This window comes from Bombus impatiens, unplaced genomic scaffold (assembly GCF_000188095.3).
Source record: "Bombus impatiens unplaced genomic scaffold, BIMP_2.2 scf_1336, whole genome shotgun sequence".
Classification (NCBI taxonomy): Eukaryota; Metazoa; Arthropoda; class Insecta; order Hymenoptera; family Apidae; genus Bombus; species Bombus impatiens.
In genome coordinates, this window is record NT_177755.1 from 30,416 (window position 1) to 46,314 (window position 15,899).

The following is a 15,899-nucleotide window of genomic DNA, read 5'->3' on the forward strand; positions in this document are numbered from 1 at the left end:
AAGTAAGGGAAATTGGCGTTGCTGCTAGTTGGTCAATCTCCATATCGGTGGTTAGAAAAAGATGCTAGCCGCCCTCGAGGGAAAGTTGCTAGTGGGAGCCGCCGCTCGTTGAAAAATAGGTCTCCCCTATTTTCCCGTAGTTGGGACAAAGACTGTTTGTCTGTTTGAAAGACTTTAGTTGACTAAATCTTAAGATTTATAACGGGTCCTCGAGCTAGCCGAACATGTACTGCGGAGACGCATCGACATCTGGCAATCATCTTACTCGAAGAATAGGGTCTGCCTGTGGCGAGCCACGGGACAGAAACCGTTGGAATGTTTACTGTCGCGTGTCGCCACGAATATTCCTTTTAAGGAGAGCTATAGAATTACTCCATACCTTTGTTAGACAAAGCGTTCATCCCGTGACCGCGGCTACGTTCGGCGACTGGTTGTCGCCTCGAGCCCAAGCTCATTATCACAAGTCTCGAACAAATACAATTGGATTGAATGACGGCAATTGCTTAATTACGGCTATGGTAGAATCTAGATTAAAGTGTTAGGGGATTTTCCCAAAATTCCAAAGGGAAGGTTCCGATGTCCTTTCATCTCTGACATATATATATATATATGTAAGGTAAAATGTAATGGATAATTGTTATAATTTTAGATACTCCCATGGAGTTTCTAGTCCCGGTCGGCATGTACGCACAAGACTTTACTTTACAAGTGAAAGCCATGTACATTCTTTGTTGACTGTTTTACGTTATGGTGGTTTACTTGATGTATGTATCTACATATTTATTTTACGCAATGTATAACACATTTTATTGTTTTAATTACACAGGTAATGAAAGATGAACAATGGCGTCGAGCTATGGAGTACGTTAGTATGGTTTCGGAATTAAATTACATGTCTCAAATTGTAGTTATGTTGTACGAAGATCCAACTAAAGATCCTAGCAGCGAAGAACGTTTTCACGTTGAATTGCATTTCAGTCCTGGTGTAAATTGTTGTGTGCAAAAGAATTTACCACCAGGACCAGGTTTTAGACCCCATTCACGCAATGAGAGTAGCCATAATGTAGTAAGTAAATCTTATAGCTAATACTTCTATTTTAACCATGATCAAAGAAATATTTTGAAATACAAAGCTATACATACTTTATATTTTCAGGGTGAAAGTGGTGGTTCTGCTCAAGATACCATTTCACAATGTAGCACTCGAATAGAGGAAGAAGATGTAGAGTTGGGAATTTTGGAAGACGATTTTATGAATCCACCATTGCAATCTGTATGTATAAATGTTTTTAATCAAAAGAGAGTATAAATAAATTAGCATTTTTTATTTAATACTTAGGAAACACCTCCACGAACAATGGAAACAGATACTGTAGATGCAATGATGGATAGTCCAACAACCAGTAGAGGAGTTGATATGATGGACTTACATCCTAACATGATGGATGAACCATTTGATAGTGGCTTTTTGCAGAGTTCTGCGCCCATTCCAATAAGGTATGTAGTATGAAACTTTCAATGAATCTTTTTTTATAAATTAACTAACTATCGATGATCTTTTATAAAATATTGTACAACATTTAGTGCTAGAACCGTAGCTGGTCATGAAGCAGCGAGACTTGGTAGTCAATTAGCTGCAAGTCAACGTCAGCGACGTGATGCAGAAAGAGGCACAATTGTTGAACCACGTGCTCGCAGTTATGATCACCAAAGACAGGACAAGCCCGAGAAAGGTAAGTAACGTCTAGGTCTTTAATATTATAGTACATGTTTGATATATAATAACAGGCCCATAGTAATATTCTTTGATTATGCATGGAAGTGAATTCTAACAAAAAGGTTACACAGGGCATTTGTAAATATTAATGTTGTAAAACGTTACGATAGCTTGACAATATGTTGTTAAAAATACAGTAATGTATTGTAAGAACATTGTAAACACTTAATTTCATTAATAACATCTTTCTTCTTGGGTACATATGGTTAATATTAACAGTCAGATTTTATCAGAAAGGCTGGTGTTTTTCGTGTCTTTTTTTATAGCTGCGGACAAGCTGCAGTATCAGAGCTTGGACGCTGTCAACAAAGAAGGTATGTTAGTTCCTATAATAACGTCAGCAGGTTATAATGCATTGTCTTATCATAGGTGATCATTACAGGTTTTCCATAGCATCTAAACTTTCAATATATTGTATTACCCTGATACAATCAGGATTTACAATTTTTTCTTTTCTTTTTTTATTTAGTTATCTTCATAGAAATGTTAACTATTTAGTTGACCGTTCAAATTATTTTTCGCTTTTGAGATAGTAATTTTTGTAGCTGCTGATCACTGTGATTTGCATCTTTTAATTCTTTCATAAAATATAAAGCATTCTTTATATTTCTTGGTATTGCAATACTTCTATAGAAAGCATTATCTTATAGTTACTATCAATAGTAAACACGCATAATTTTCCGTAGAATAGTCTTCAGTATCATGTCTAATCCTTAATGTTGCATTATTTTCTGTGATACTACATGTACCATCTTCTTTTGTATTATATTCAGTTTTGTGTGCAATAGAGCCTACAAGCGAAGTTTACTTTTTGTTGTAAGTATTGTAACACTGTACAATTCTTACCAAAGATTAAATTTTGATACCTCAATGGATAAATAGATGTTGGATAGATATCCAATTAAAACCACATTGTACAAATGAGAGCTTAGTTAATAGAATTTAACAAATGGACACGATGTTAGATGGAAATAGGAAAATTCAGTTGAAATAACTCTTTGCTCTGCGATAGTTGTGCGCGTGGAAGCCAACTAATTTTTATGGACGACTGCTTGGGTTACATATTAACAAATGGTGTAACTTATTCAGTCGTTATCCTAATTCCTTCATTCCTAAGTCATTGTTCCATTAAGATTCACAATTTACTAGTGCTTAGTTATTTTCTAAAATCATACTGCAGCCGTTTCATTCATACCCATTAATATGTGATTACATTACATTTTTGTTCTTTATCATTCACTTTTATGCTTTATTTACTATTCATATTGCATTTTTAGAAATATAATTTTTATATGAATGAATATGGATCACATGTATGTAATACTTTCATACCAACATACAAATTAAAAAAAGAGAGGTTTTTGATTTGGTATTAGTTTCTGTTTTACAAAGATAATTAAATATTTGTATTTCTTAGTAGGATGATTTTTATTATTTTCTTTCTTTTTTTTGTCACCATTAAAATGTTACTTTACCGTCCCATTGATGTTAGAAATTCTAAGCACATACAAGCAAATAAAATTTAATTTTCATATTTCTATTTAAACAAATCAATTTCTAATAGAAATTAAAAATTTTATAATTATCAGTTGCATGTTTGAATACCAGTTTTATGTATGAAATACAACAACTACTACTAAATTTTTTACAATCTTTGATCGTTGTTATTGCATAAAACCATAATCATATTAACTAACTATCAATAAAATGTTCATAAACTTAAATTGTTGTTTGGTTGGCTTACTGGTTGCATGGCTATCGTGTGCCATGGGTGTGTAATATTAACCAAATTCGCGCTTTCTAAACACAAGTAAATTGAAGTATATGTCGTCTTTTTCCTGTGTATTTCAGTTATTTTATTCCTTCATTGGTAACGTCGTCTTCAACGAAATTCAATTGTATTAGCATCTCTGATTCTAAGTCCATAGGCTATTACAATGTGAACTATTTAAAAGTTTCTCATATTTCACTATTATCTTTAAAGTACTCATTTAAATATTGTTGTTTGAATATACAACTTTTGCAAATCCCAAGTATCAATTCTTTTATTATACAGTGACGATAAAACGACTTCGACATGTTTTAATTTCAAGCATCGACGACGTGACCAAAGGTTCTTACCAATGTTACTTTGATTTTTTCGGTGATGGGTTTATTTAATCGTCTATTTCTTTTCTTTTCTTTCCCTCCTTTTTACCCTGATCCCACTATTACATCGTTATCATACGTTCATTTTAACTGCACCATTCTCTCTTTTGAATCGTTCACGAAATTACGCATGCAACACCCTACACAGAGAAGCATGTAACAGAGCAACGCTATTTAGAGAGATCTGGCCAGGTTTTGTTGAACGTGCCAACGGAAAAATTCAGCCTGCCACACTCCTTTAGTTCACCGGAGTTTCCAGTTCCATCGATAAAAACCTCCACTTTGAGATCGATACCCTTGGTGACTTTGCACACATCTCCTCTAATCTCACCGAACAGCCGGAGCTGTGATGTGACGGATATAGTGTTACCAATCCCCACGATTCGTTCTTCGTTTTTCAATATCGATCTCGAACAGTCTTACGATTTCGATCCACCTACTCAGAGTAAGAAATACGGACGTTCTAATTCAGAGACGATTCTTCCTGGGATTGAGCGTAGCGGTGAGTTGATCGATTCCTCGAAACCGCCACTAAGCTATCCGTGGTTAAAGCGATCCCTTTTTTCGTTATCCTTGCACGAAAGAACCCCAAAGACAGTGACATCCGCGGGACGGATCAAACTAGACAAACGTTCTCGTTCATTGTCACCTTACGTACCTAAATGTCTTTGTTATAATTGTAATGTCTCGGAGCTGATCCTGAGAAGCAGAGATCTACCGCCTGTCGAGCGTTTCAACTTTGATATCTACTTTGCACGCTCGCTCTCACATAAGTTTTTCAATTGTTCTTGTTACTCGAGCCTCCAGGATGTACCCAGTCGTTTTCCTCGTAGTGTTTCTTTAAATGATAGCTATGGGTGTCACAGAGGAATCACCGGACTAGATCATCCTGATTTACCCTTTGTATATCTAAAGAATAGGCTTCTTGTGTTTCCTGAGAGACAGAGTGCTGCTCCTTGTTTAGAGTCAAAGGTCGATCATTGTGTCATATACAAACACCAGTCAAGGGGTCACGATCGCAGTGAATGGATGCTGTTTAAGGAAAAAGAAAAGTGGAGGTTTGATAAGAATATAATGAGACGAAAATTGAATAGTGATAGTGTAATTGGGAATACACGTGTACCATTCAGGAAGTTATCCTGTCCCAATGTGAGACCTGGTGACTTTTCTTGTGTTGATTCCGTTTGTTCAGACGAAAATGGTGAAGTTACCGATTGTTCAAAAATGTGCAGATGCTGGTCTTGTCCCAATGTGAATTTCCAGTGGCACGATAGCCTGGTACATGTACCAAATCATAGTAGTATGCTTTATCATATGTCCCCTGCGCACGGTAATGATGTTCACGACGATCACGAGATTCCTCGCAAGTATTACTATCGCTCCAAGAGTCCACGTGAACCGTTCTCCCGACTCCAGCCTCAACGATCCTTCTCATCTCCAGACACACGACCTTCGATCATTCAACCTGACCCTACCTGCACAGCAAGGCGCCACCGTCACAGTATCTCCGGACAGATGAGTTATTTCAAGCTGTTGGGCTACAACGTCAACAAGAAGTTGACTGGATCAGCAAACAGTTTGTTCAGCACAGCTGTTATCAGTGGATCCTCCAGTGCGCCAAATCTCAAGGATATGGTACCACCTCATGCCTCTGCTGTTGCTGGTGAGCCTCAATTTCTTTTCTTCTTCTTCATTATTGCCTTTTGCCATAAAATATGTCTTAGGTTTTTACTTCTTTTGGCATTTATCGTTAGCATATATAACAGTATTTTTATTCGTGGAACTAATTCAATTTTGTGCTCATTAGCAATAGAAGGTTTTGGTGGTGTACCGCCAATAAGACCTTTGGAAACTCTTCACAATGCATTGTCGTTACGTCAGTTGGATTCCTTTTTGGAAATGATGACCAGTGCACCTCTGTTTCGAACACCCGCTTCTTCGCCTCCAAAGTATCCTTCACCTGGTGGATCAACACACGAATCGGTTAACCAAAATATCAATATTGGAGGAGTCAGTCGCGAGTACCACTCTTCCGACCTGGAAGCTGTCAGGTACCGTAAGAAATTAAGTAAACCATCCTTGTGAGTATTGAGTTCTTTTCTTTTTTTTCTCATATATATCAAAGTGTTTTTATTAAGGAGAGTTGCACTGACTTCTCTGGTACCTTGTTTCTCGTTCTTTCTAATTACGACGATTGCATACTTTTCGTTAGAGATGCAGACATTGATTCTCTTCTTAGGTACATCACGCCAACACCCATACAGTATAAACCTTCGAACGATGGAGAATCTTGTGATATAAGAAATCAATTGTCGCCAACCAGCCCTAATAGTGAGTGTCGCTTATTCATATTATTATTTTAATTTTGTTCTTTAATAATGAATTAACGTGTAATTTAGGTACTGGATGGAGCAGTGAACCACAATCATTTCTCTCTTCTGAACCCTCATCTCCTGCACCGACTTCAACAGGAGAATGCAGTATGTCTATAAGCTTAATCAGCAATGACGGGTAATTAATATTTAATATTAAAAAGATTGTATTATATTTAAGAATTATATTCTTTTGTTTTTTTATAGAGCTCAATCGTTTAATGTGGGTCCTAAATTTTCTACAACTCCTTGCTTGGATGTGGATTTTAACGAATTTTGTATAAATATTGATCAAGAGCACAGAGAGGGTCGTGGTAGTGTATCATATACAGATTATTATAGCAATGAAGATGGTCAAATACGAAACTGTAGTTTTGGAGCAGGCTTCAATTCTAATTTACAAAAGATCATGCGTACTGATGATCTTCCGGTTGACAATATGGATGATGATGAGGACCATACCATAACTTTAAAACAAACTGAAGAGCAAAAAAAGCAAGATGTGAAACAAATATTTGAACAGAAAGAATATCCAAGCACAAAATCTAGTAGTGGCTATAAGAAAATTGGAAGGTAAGTTTTTGTTTTAAAATTAAAAAAAAATGAATGAAGTTGATTATTCTACTTTACTATCTCTTCTACAATAGATTCCTTGTTGAAAGCATGGAAATATCAGATGAAGACGTCAGGATTAAAGAAGCAGATAATATAGACAAGACAAAATCACCTGCTTCTATGAAAACTGAATCTTTTAATATAGAAAAAATACAAAAAAGTAAAGATGGTACTGATGTTATGCAAGAGCAACAGAAGAAGAAGAATTTTTCTCGATCTCAGAGTGTTTCTATGCCAAGAACTCCTACACAGAAGCAAGAATCAAATTACAGCTACAAATGTACTTCAAAGATAAGCTCTCTTTCAAATATGTCAGATAAAGATTTGGAGAATTGGAAGCAGAGCATGATGGAATCAAAAGATCCTTGCTCCATAGAAATGAAGGCAGAGGAGCCAATTCTGACTGTAGCAAGTAGCATGACAGGTAACTCTAGCGTGACAATAGGTTTTAATGTTCAAGGTGAAAAAAAAGAAGAACCTGACCTTTAAGAGTATTACTTTTTCAAAGATTACCAGAGTTATTTTATTTATTAAGTCCATTTCCTTAATATAACGAATAAGATACTGCATATGAAATTGTTGAAACGTTTATTGTTATGAGCAAATCAAAATTGGTATTGCATGAGTTAAATACTGGCTATATTGATAAAATTTTATGAAGAGAAAATTTTTTGCATTTTGTTTTCTGGCACAAAATTGTATACATTTTTCGGTATTTTTTTTTCACATTCGTTAAGATTGTTGGGAATACTTAAGGCGTGCATAACATGATAAAGGTGCAAACATTAAGAAATTTTTCCAATATGTGAACATACCGGAGCATTATTTTAAAAAGACGAGTTAAGAATTGCTTATTAAGAGGAAATATTATTAAAGTTAAAGCAACGTTAATAGCATTTCTCTATGTTAATAATGTACTTATCAGATTGTATCTATATTAAATTATTTTTGAATTGACGCTTGTATGTAATGGTATAATAGTATTTTTGTAGATAATATATGTCCAATGTTAATAATGTATTAGAATATAAGGCAAAATGAATTTGAGTCAAAAAGAGAAAAGCATTAGAAATTTGCCTCAAGAAAATATTTGGCATATACAAATTACGAGATTTTTAATAATCGAATATGAAACATATGTAGATCTCCTATGACTCAACAAGTTCAAAATATACCTCATTTGCTAAACTAAATACATGAGAGGAAAAAGGTTTAAAATTTCCTTTCACATTAAATGGTATTATCCTTCTTTGATCTTATAAACATAGTATTACTAATACAAATAACACATGACATGTACTTCTCATGAAATTGTTTCTTTAGACTCAAGAACAAGTACCTTATATATTTATTCAAAAGTACCACTATTAGACTTTAATATTAATTTTCTTTTATTTTACGGGGATATAATATAAAATTATTATCAGAAGATTTCTATGAATATACAAATGCTATGAATTATCAAACATTAACTCAAATTACAATAATTAAACAATAATTGCTCTATAACAAAATATGCTCATTTCAAGAATTGATGTAAATGCCTTACAGATTAATCTGATAGAGGATATATGCTACCTTTCTTATAAGTGGTTTTAGAATGTTTCTTATTAAAAAGCTATACAAGCTAAAGTTATATAAATATAAATGTGGTTTTATATCAATTCCAAATATGCAAGGTGCTATTTTCAATCAATCTTATTATGTTCCTAACTGATTTTATAGTTCTAACATTAGGAATAAAACCATCACACATATGGCTATAGAGGATGTACTAGTTTATCACATAAACTATTTATTTCATCCTGGAAAGAATAGGAATTTATTCTTTATTTCTTTTTTCAATTTTTTCTGCCTTTGCAGTAGATAATATTTCTAATTTACCAATAAGTGAATTAAATTCAAAATCTTTTAGGAAGAATGTATGAAATCATGTTTAATATTCTTGTAACAATATTATTTATAGTAATAAAGTTAAAAGGCTTATACTTTGTGATTCTTGCAAATATAAATTAGCTGATTTTTGTAGATGTGATTCATTTTATGACATTTTAGAAACCATATTGTGCAAAATGTACTTTAGTGAAGAAATGTTTCTATATATATAAATATGTTTTAGTAGTAGATACAGTTACAGAATTAAGCATTCACTAATTTGTAGAGAATTTGCAAGATGTTGTAAAGAAATAGTTGTGGTAGGATATTTGTACCTTTTGCTTAACATATATAATTTTCTTTCGATATATAAAAAATTTTGTTCTAAAGTAAAGCATTCATTATTATACAAGAAATAAAAGTTAATGTTAAATATTTTATCCTGAGATCTCTATCACCAGTACCAGTGCAATGATACAATTATTAATGACATATTCATTGACACCATCATAGTTGTAAAGAAGGAAATGTAAAACATAAATGTATATGTAAGAAATGACAGATTACAATAAAAAAAGTTAAAAATGGAATTTATCTAATTTTATTAAGAATGTTATCAGATTTTGTCTCCTTATCAGTAAATGTTAATAGACATAATATTATTCATGGTAATGATTTATCATTATTTACAGCGATAAAATGTTTAATTAAAATTTAATCATTTAATTGATTGAAAATTTTTACTTATGTGTGTATGTATTCAATTTTGTGATATAAATATCAAAAACTAAATACGTTAGCAAATTTTTATTACAATTTAACGTGTTTTCTTACTTTCTTATTCATCAAAAATGTATTAAATGTTGAACTGAAATATATATTTTCCAAATTCCATATAGATAAGAAGAATGCGTTGTTATTTAAATCGGTGACTATCTCTGTAAATGAATGAATGGTAAGAATGAAACATAGATTTATCTCAACTTTTTTTTTTATCGAACAAGACGCTTTTAACTAAAAGCACACGATTGAAAGAAATTTGAAATTAAAAAGTAAAAGATCAAATATGATTGACTAAACAAAGTTTGGCGATCGTTATTTGTTTCGCATTATTAATAAATAAATTAATAAAGTTATAAGATGTATTTATGTTCCAATTTTTGCAAATGTATATATAAAAGAAAAATACACTTCAATGTGAGAAATCTATACTATATTTCTCGTGAAATAGCAGAGATACTTTCAACTTATGTACATCTTTTCCCGAGAAAGTGACAAATTTTAATTGGATAACGTGAAAAATAGATTTATTACCTTTTTAAACATGTACCTTTTCATATTGCACGATATACGAGAAAGATTGTACGAACAAATTTATTTTCGATTATGATAACAATGATGTGATTTAACCACGACTGGAACATTAATTTAAAAAAAATTCAAAGATGATTGTACGTGAAGTTATTCAAGGATTATGATTGATCAAAGAAGAGATCACGTGACATACAAATATTTTTAAGAATTCAAAAAAAGGCGTCTTTTACTTTAACTATATAACTTGATATTATAATTTAATGTAACGTTTTATGTATAAAAAATTATATATTCTTATAACAAAATTAGTTTATCTCTTTATTTTAACCTTTTATATTGTGTACATCTTCTCGACATTTCTCTAAAAATCTTTTAAGAATTTTTCCAAGATTTCTATAAATATGATATTAAACTACTCGTTTATTTATCTTATTATTTCTTGAAGTCAATCATCGAATTTATTTATAATTTATATATATCTAAATAAAATGCAATATGATATAATGCCTGCGTAATGTTGTAACACTACATATTGCAGTATTTTGCTGCAAATTGATAGCTTTCTATATTAAACTAGTCATATATTTATCTTAATATTTCTTGAAATTAATTGTTTGCATTTGTTTATAATTTTTTATATACCTAAATAAAGCGTAATACAGCATAGAATGCTGCAGTATTTTAATGAAAATTCATATCTATATATTGTTATTTTTATTTCGTAACTACATGTCCATTGAAAATCTAAGTCTTATCATATCACAAAGAAACAGATTTTGTTCGAATTTTTCCCTATTTTAGTGAAACCCTGTGATAAATCCGTATTAGGTATATGGCGACGTGTTATTCAAGAAGATGGAAATCTCTGTAACGAAATCACGTAATTGCTGTCAATGGCGTGACCCTGTTGCGGAAGGCGCATCCATTGTTCGAATCGCATCAGAATTAGATCACAAACGAACACGTGCACCACGAGGGGATGGACCCAAATCTGATTTTTGACACCCTTTACGTCATCCCACATATTTGTCAGTTATTTTTTATAAAATCAGAACATACAAAAAGTTAGGATGATTTACTGTCTTATATTATAAATTATATTATAAGTTATAATCTAAAAACATTACAAATTGTTGAAAAACAAAGGAAAACGTCAATTTATTAGAATTCTTGTAATAATGCAATTATTACTGGATTATTTGAGTTATTTAAGTGTATTCGAAAAATAATATTACACTTGTCTAAATTAAATTAGATTAAATAGAAAATTAATATTTTCAATATGAGAAATAATCATTTATAGCATTTAACTGCTGCATACTTACTAGAACTCATCAAAAATGAAAATATAAAAAAAATAAAAACTTTTAGAATACGTAACTGACTAATCTGTTTTAATGATTTCTGTTGAATTAACTGATTTTATCCCAATACGTGTTTACGGTGGGTAAATTGCCTTTCATTTTGCATTATATCGAATATCCTTCATTCTAGAAAAGCTTCGAAATTCAGTTATGAAGCATTTCAGCGCCGACGCTCAGAGCATCGATCCAAAGCGTCAGCTTGCAGTTATGGATATAGTGCATATTACCAGACTCGAATTAAAGATCCACCGACACAGTTAATGGATACAAACCTATAAGATATATATCATATGTTAGATAAATTAATACGTTTCTCGTTCTCGCATTTTATCGCATTTATTATAAGACATTCTTACGTAGCATACTTACTGCATGTACAAATACAAAATAAAATTTAAAAATGCATATTTCATATCGTGTTTAGTTGATATAATTTTTATAAAATTCCTTTCCTTTTTAGCGTACTATGAAATAATTTCTTTTATATTTTTCATCGTTCAAGTTCTAAGAAGTGTTTTTCTTATCTTATTATCTTTTTATTATTCTGGAAAAATTTTAAAAATGTAGAAAAGGGTGTTAGAAGATGAATAAATATGCTTGATAATAATTCTCAAATTGTCAAAAAAAAAAAAAAGTAAAGAACGCGACTAAATTATTTTTTTTTAATGCAAACAATAACAAAGTGACAGTAAGAGAATAAAAAGAAGAGAGAATGATCTTAATAAGACTGCTTGCTCGTAGCTTAATATTAATAACTTTATGCACCCTCGAACTCTCAAAGCAAACACAATGCGATTTGACACGCAGATAGCACACTGGATGTTTATACGCGTCCAAAGGGAGAACTTAGTGTCAAGTGAATCGGCTAATATCTATTTAATTAATTTGGGGGAACACACCCTCGGTTTAACAATATGTTACCCTTCTGAGGAGACTTTGTCATGGTCTTTTGAGTGATCCTGTTACGACCTCAATATGTGGAGCAATTTGTCTCGAAATGATCGTAAAGAAATCGTAATATCCTAACTTGCAGAAAATTGTGTCTTTCATGATTTTAAAACAAATCTAATCATTAATCATCAGTGGATGAATCGTATTTCAATTTAAATTTTGTTACATATATAATAAAGTAATCTTACTTGTCCAGATGAAAAATAAAGGATTTTCATACTACTTCTAAAGAAAAACATCACAATAGTATAATATTTGGTAGTACATAATATTTTAGCATCAATTTTCATACTTTGATTGTGCTTAATACGTTGACAGAAGAACTCTACCAGATGATTACACTCCATTTAGCACACGTGCAATGCTATGATTCCTGAAGGGAGATAAAAGAAAGTTTGTTAATCGTTCTTTAAAATATACAATGCTATTCGCTTTTTCAAAATTAATACGTAAGTTTGCATGTCATAATAAAAAGTGACAGACAATATCAAGAAGTTCATTATGAAAATCAATAAAATGATAAGTTCGTTCAAGAAATATCGGTTTTGAATTCAAAAATATTCGAACAATAATAAATTGTTAAATAATTTTCCCTTCATTTCATCATTTCTTATCAATATCTATTTCATGAAGTGTTGAATGTAGACAAAACTTTTGCAATTACAAAGAGAAGAAGTAAATTAAAAGAAATGAAAGAAATGTAGACATTTAAAAAAAGCTTCCAACAAATAGTTTGTCCATCTTTAACATACCAGGGTCGATAATTCCGATACTGTTCAACCCTCAACTCCTACGAAACAAGGCAAACCATGAGGATTGTCCGTAAGCTCCACCCTTCACAACCACCTGTCCAACGATCGTGTTTCACACAAGTTGGTTAAGGGTGAGATTCTCCAATTGGAACAGGGATGACGACGCAAGCGTCCGAGAATAGTGAATAACACTGGTTCCAGAGGGTTGCTTTGAAAAAGGGGCGGGCTCGAGATGTACCAAGCTCCAGGAGTTCGATTCCCTGGATGAGGGTATCAGTGGAATCCTCAGATTGAAGGTGACACTCAGACCGCAACAAACGTTTTATTTGACTCGTGTATCGACATTCTTTTTCATTATTTTTTTTTTTAATTGAAATACGAGGGTGGTACTTCCTGAACTCATTTGCTCCTGGATAGAACCCGGGATATGAGCTACACCGAACCGTTGTGGGAGATCAATGGAAATCAAGCACCAGTGAGTATAAATAATTAAAAGTGAATCCCTTAATTACAAAGGTATATAGTATAGAAATAAGATCAATAAATTAGTATTATTGTAACACATCTTTTACTACAATATTGTTCAGAATGCTACTTATTTACTGATTAAATAAAATTATTACATTGTGATAATCCATAGAACACGAATGAGAAGTTTGATTAACAATTTTCTAATATTTCTTTCGACATTTAATACAATAATATATAATATCAATATTTAATTTTTCATTTGTGTTTGTATAATAATGAGAGATAATAATTAGCACGAATGATGATATTTCTTTTGCATTAATAAGAAATAGCGTGCATATAAAAGTAAACGCAAGTAAATGAAATAGGTGATTACAGCGGATATGTCGCAGTACGTCAGCGGCGAACTCGGAAGCTACCCGATGTGGGACAGTTCTGTCTTATACCAAGCACCACCTCCTTCGCACTCTCATGTGAACGAACACGGATTATATAGACAACCCTGTGCATTATTACATCAAAGGTAATTATCCCTGTGTGCTATAATAATAGCTAAATTTCTTGTCACAATTCTAGTTTACGCAGCGATAAATCGAAGAAATAATTCTAAACTTTGAAGATTTCAAATCTTGAAAGAAATGAGAATTATTTACAACGACGTTTTATTAATTAATTGTCAATGAATAAAATAATTTCAGTCGTTACACGCCTAATGGTAGATCTCCGAATCTCCCATCGTCCACCACAAAGAAACCAAGGCGTCGCGTGGCGACTGTTTCGCAAAGAAGAGCAGCAAACATCCGTGAGAGGCGCAGAATGTTCAATTTAAACGAAGCTTTCGACAAGTTACGCAGAAAAGTGAGTTGTATATGCATAGATTTTTGTTCTATTCTTGAATCTCATAACAATATTGCTAACTTCTATAAGAATGATTATCTCTTGCTACTATTGTATTATGCGTTTGTATAATTTTGTACAATTAATTTTTTACTAGTTATTAGCGAATGTTTATCCAAGTATATACTTTAATGAGCACAACTAAAGGAATTCAGGGAATATTATAATAAATATTTCACTTTGAACATTTTGTATACTTTTGCGTATTATGTGCATTTTGTGCAATTTTACATTTCTCATAAATCCATAGATATCTGCATTCTATCGATATAGCAATGTTGCTTAAAATTATTTTACGACCTTTATTCCTCAGGTGCCAACTTTTGCTTACGAAAAACGACTCTCGAGGATCGAGACTTTGCGCTTGGCCATCACTTACATTGCATTTATGGGAGAGCTGCTTGGAATTGAACCGAGTAGCCCAAAACCAGAATACATCCCGAGGGAATACTACTTGCCAAATTAAACCTATAAGACGTAAACATTCATATGAAAACCTAAAACAGAAGAATTTGATCAAAAATCAATTTTTTATACGTAAATCGTTTTACAATTTCAGCAGTCTGGTATTTTTAGAAATAAAATTACCATAACTTGTGATATGCGTAAGAAAACATGGTAAACGGTTGGTTACATATTAAAAAGTTCAATTTGGTCTATTTCAAATGGATATATTTCCTGGAAAATATTGAGTTAACAAAATTGCATATGTATGTACATGCGGTTGAATGATAACTTTGGTTACTGGTAAGAAAACAATATGATGACAACCTTAACAAATCTGGCATTGACCTCCACTCATTCGAATCCTCTCTTTAATATTTTAATAGATACTCGATTTTTCAAACTCACGGTACATGTTTCAAAATACATACAGAAATCAAAGTACATTATTAGATGACAGATTTTTTATGCATTTATGGGAAATTTGCGCCGAAGTGCACAAAATGCATATAATACGCGAAGATATGTATATAAAATATCCACAGTATAGTATTCGTTATAATATTTAGTATATAAAATAATTTTCTACTTAGGTTACATTTTTTTAATTATCTCCACAAAAATATGAATTTACATAAATATTCGCAGTCTATAGATTATCATCTAATTTCTTTATTTTCGAAAAATCATCAAGAAGATTTTTTAATTAAACATATCGCAAATTTGATTCTGTAAGGATATTTAATAAAATAATTACATAAATTGGAGTAACTTACACATACTCGAATACTTCTAAAAATTGTCAACAAATATTTTAAGTTTATTGATAAGTAAATCGTCGAAATAATATAATCATTCATATGAACAAAACTATCGAGTGCAAAATACATCTAAGAACGTAATGTCGTATATGTTTGAA

General features: G+C 31.9%; 2 protein-coding genes across 8 annotated transcripts in view; both read left to right on the forward strand.

Moving 5' to 3' along the window:
* LOC100746993 (inositol hexakisphosphate and diphosphoinositol-pentakisphosphate kinase 2) overlaps positions 1–9,377 on the forward strand; it is a 19,407-nt gene extending 10,030 nt beyond the window's left edge. For 2 of the 5 annotated variants that reach the window (XM_033323946.1, XM_033323947.1), the window contains 13 exons: positions 650–764; positions 827–1,066; positions 1,157–1,273; positions 1,340–1,497; positions 1,585–1,733; positions 2,044–2,091; positions 4,074–4,427; positions 5,367–5,588; positions 5,733–6,006; positions 6,138–6,256; positions 6,325–6,436; positions 6,505–6,870; positions 6,945–9,377. In XM_033323946.1, the coding sequence (XP_033179837.1) occupies positions 650–764; positions 827–1,066; positions 1,157–1,273; positions 1,340–1,497; positions 1,585–1,733; positions 2,044–2,091; positions 4,074–4,427; positions 5,367–5,588; positions 5,733–6,006; positions 6,138–6,256; positions 6,325–6,436; positions 6,505–6,870; positions 6,945–7,401 (2,731 nt within the window). In that variant the 3' untranslated portion in view covers positions 7,402–9,377. Of the gene's footprint in view, positions 1–649; positions 765–826; positions 1,067–1,156; positions 1,274–1,339; positions 1,498–1,584; positions 1,734–2,043; positions 2,092–4,073; positions 5,589–5,732; positions 6,007–6,137; positions 6,257–6,324; positions 6,437–6,504; positions 6,871–6,944 lie in introns of all 5 variants that reach the window. The other 3 variants (XM_033323948.1, XM_012392284.3, XM_033323945.1) reach the window with 3 other exon arrangements.
* Positions 9,378–13,226: 3,849 nt separating this feature from the next.
* On the forward strand, positions 13,227–15,534 carry LOC105681576 (protein Fer3). 3 transcript variants are annotated; one of them, XM_033323935.1, is made up of 5 exons: positions 13,228–13,643; positions 14,008–14,162; positions 14,338–14,497; positions 14,850–15,013; positions 15,096–15,534. In XM_033323935.1, exons 1-4 carry the CDS (start codon positions 13,596–13,598, stop codon positions 15,000–15,002), a joined length of 516 nt encoding a protein of 171 aa, XP_033179826.1. In that variant the 5' UTR covers positions 13,228–13,595; the 3' UTR covers positions 15,003–15,013; positions 15,096–15,534. The 3 variants fall into 3 exon arrangements, with proteins under 3 accessions (XP_033179827.1, XP_033179826.1, XP_012247697.1); XM_033323936.1 differs by having other exon boundaries at positions 13,227–13,643; positions 14,018–14,162; positions 14,850–15,534; XM_012392274.3 differs by having other exon boundaries at positions 13,230–13,643; positions 14,850–15,534.
* Positions 15,535–15,899: the final 365 nt, after the last annotated feature.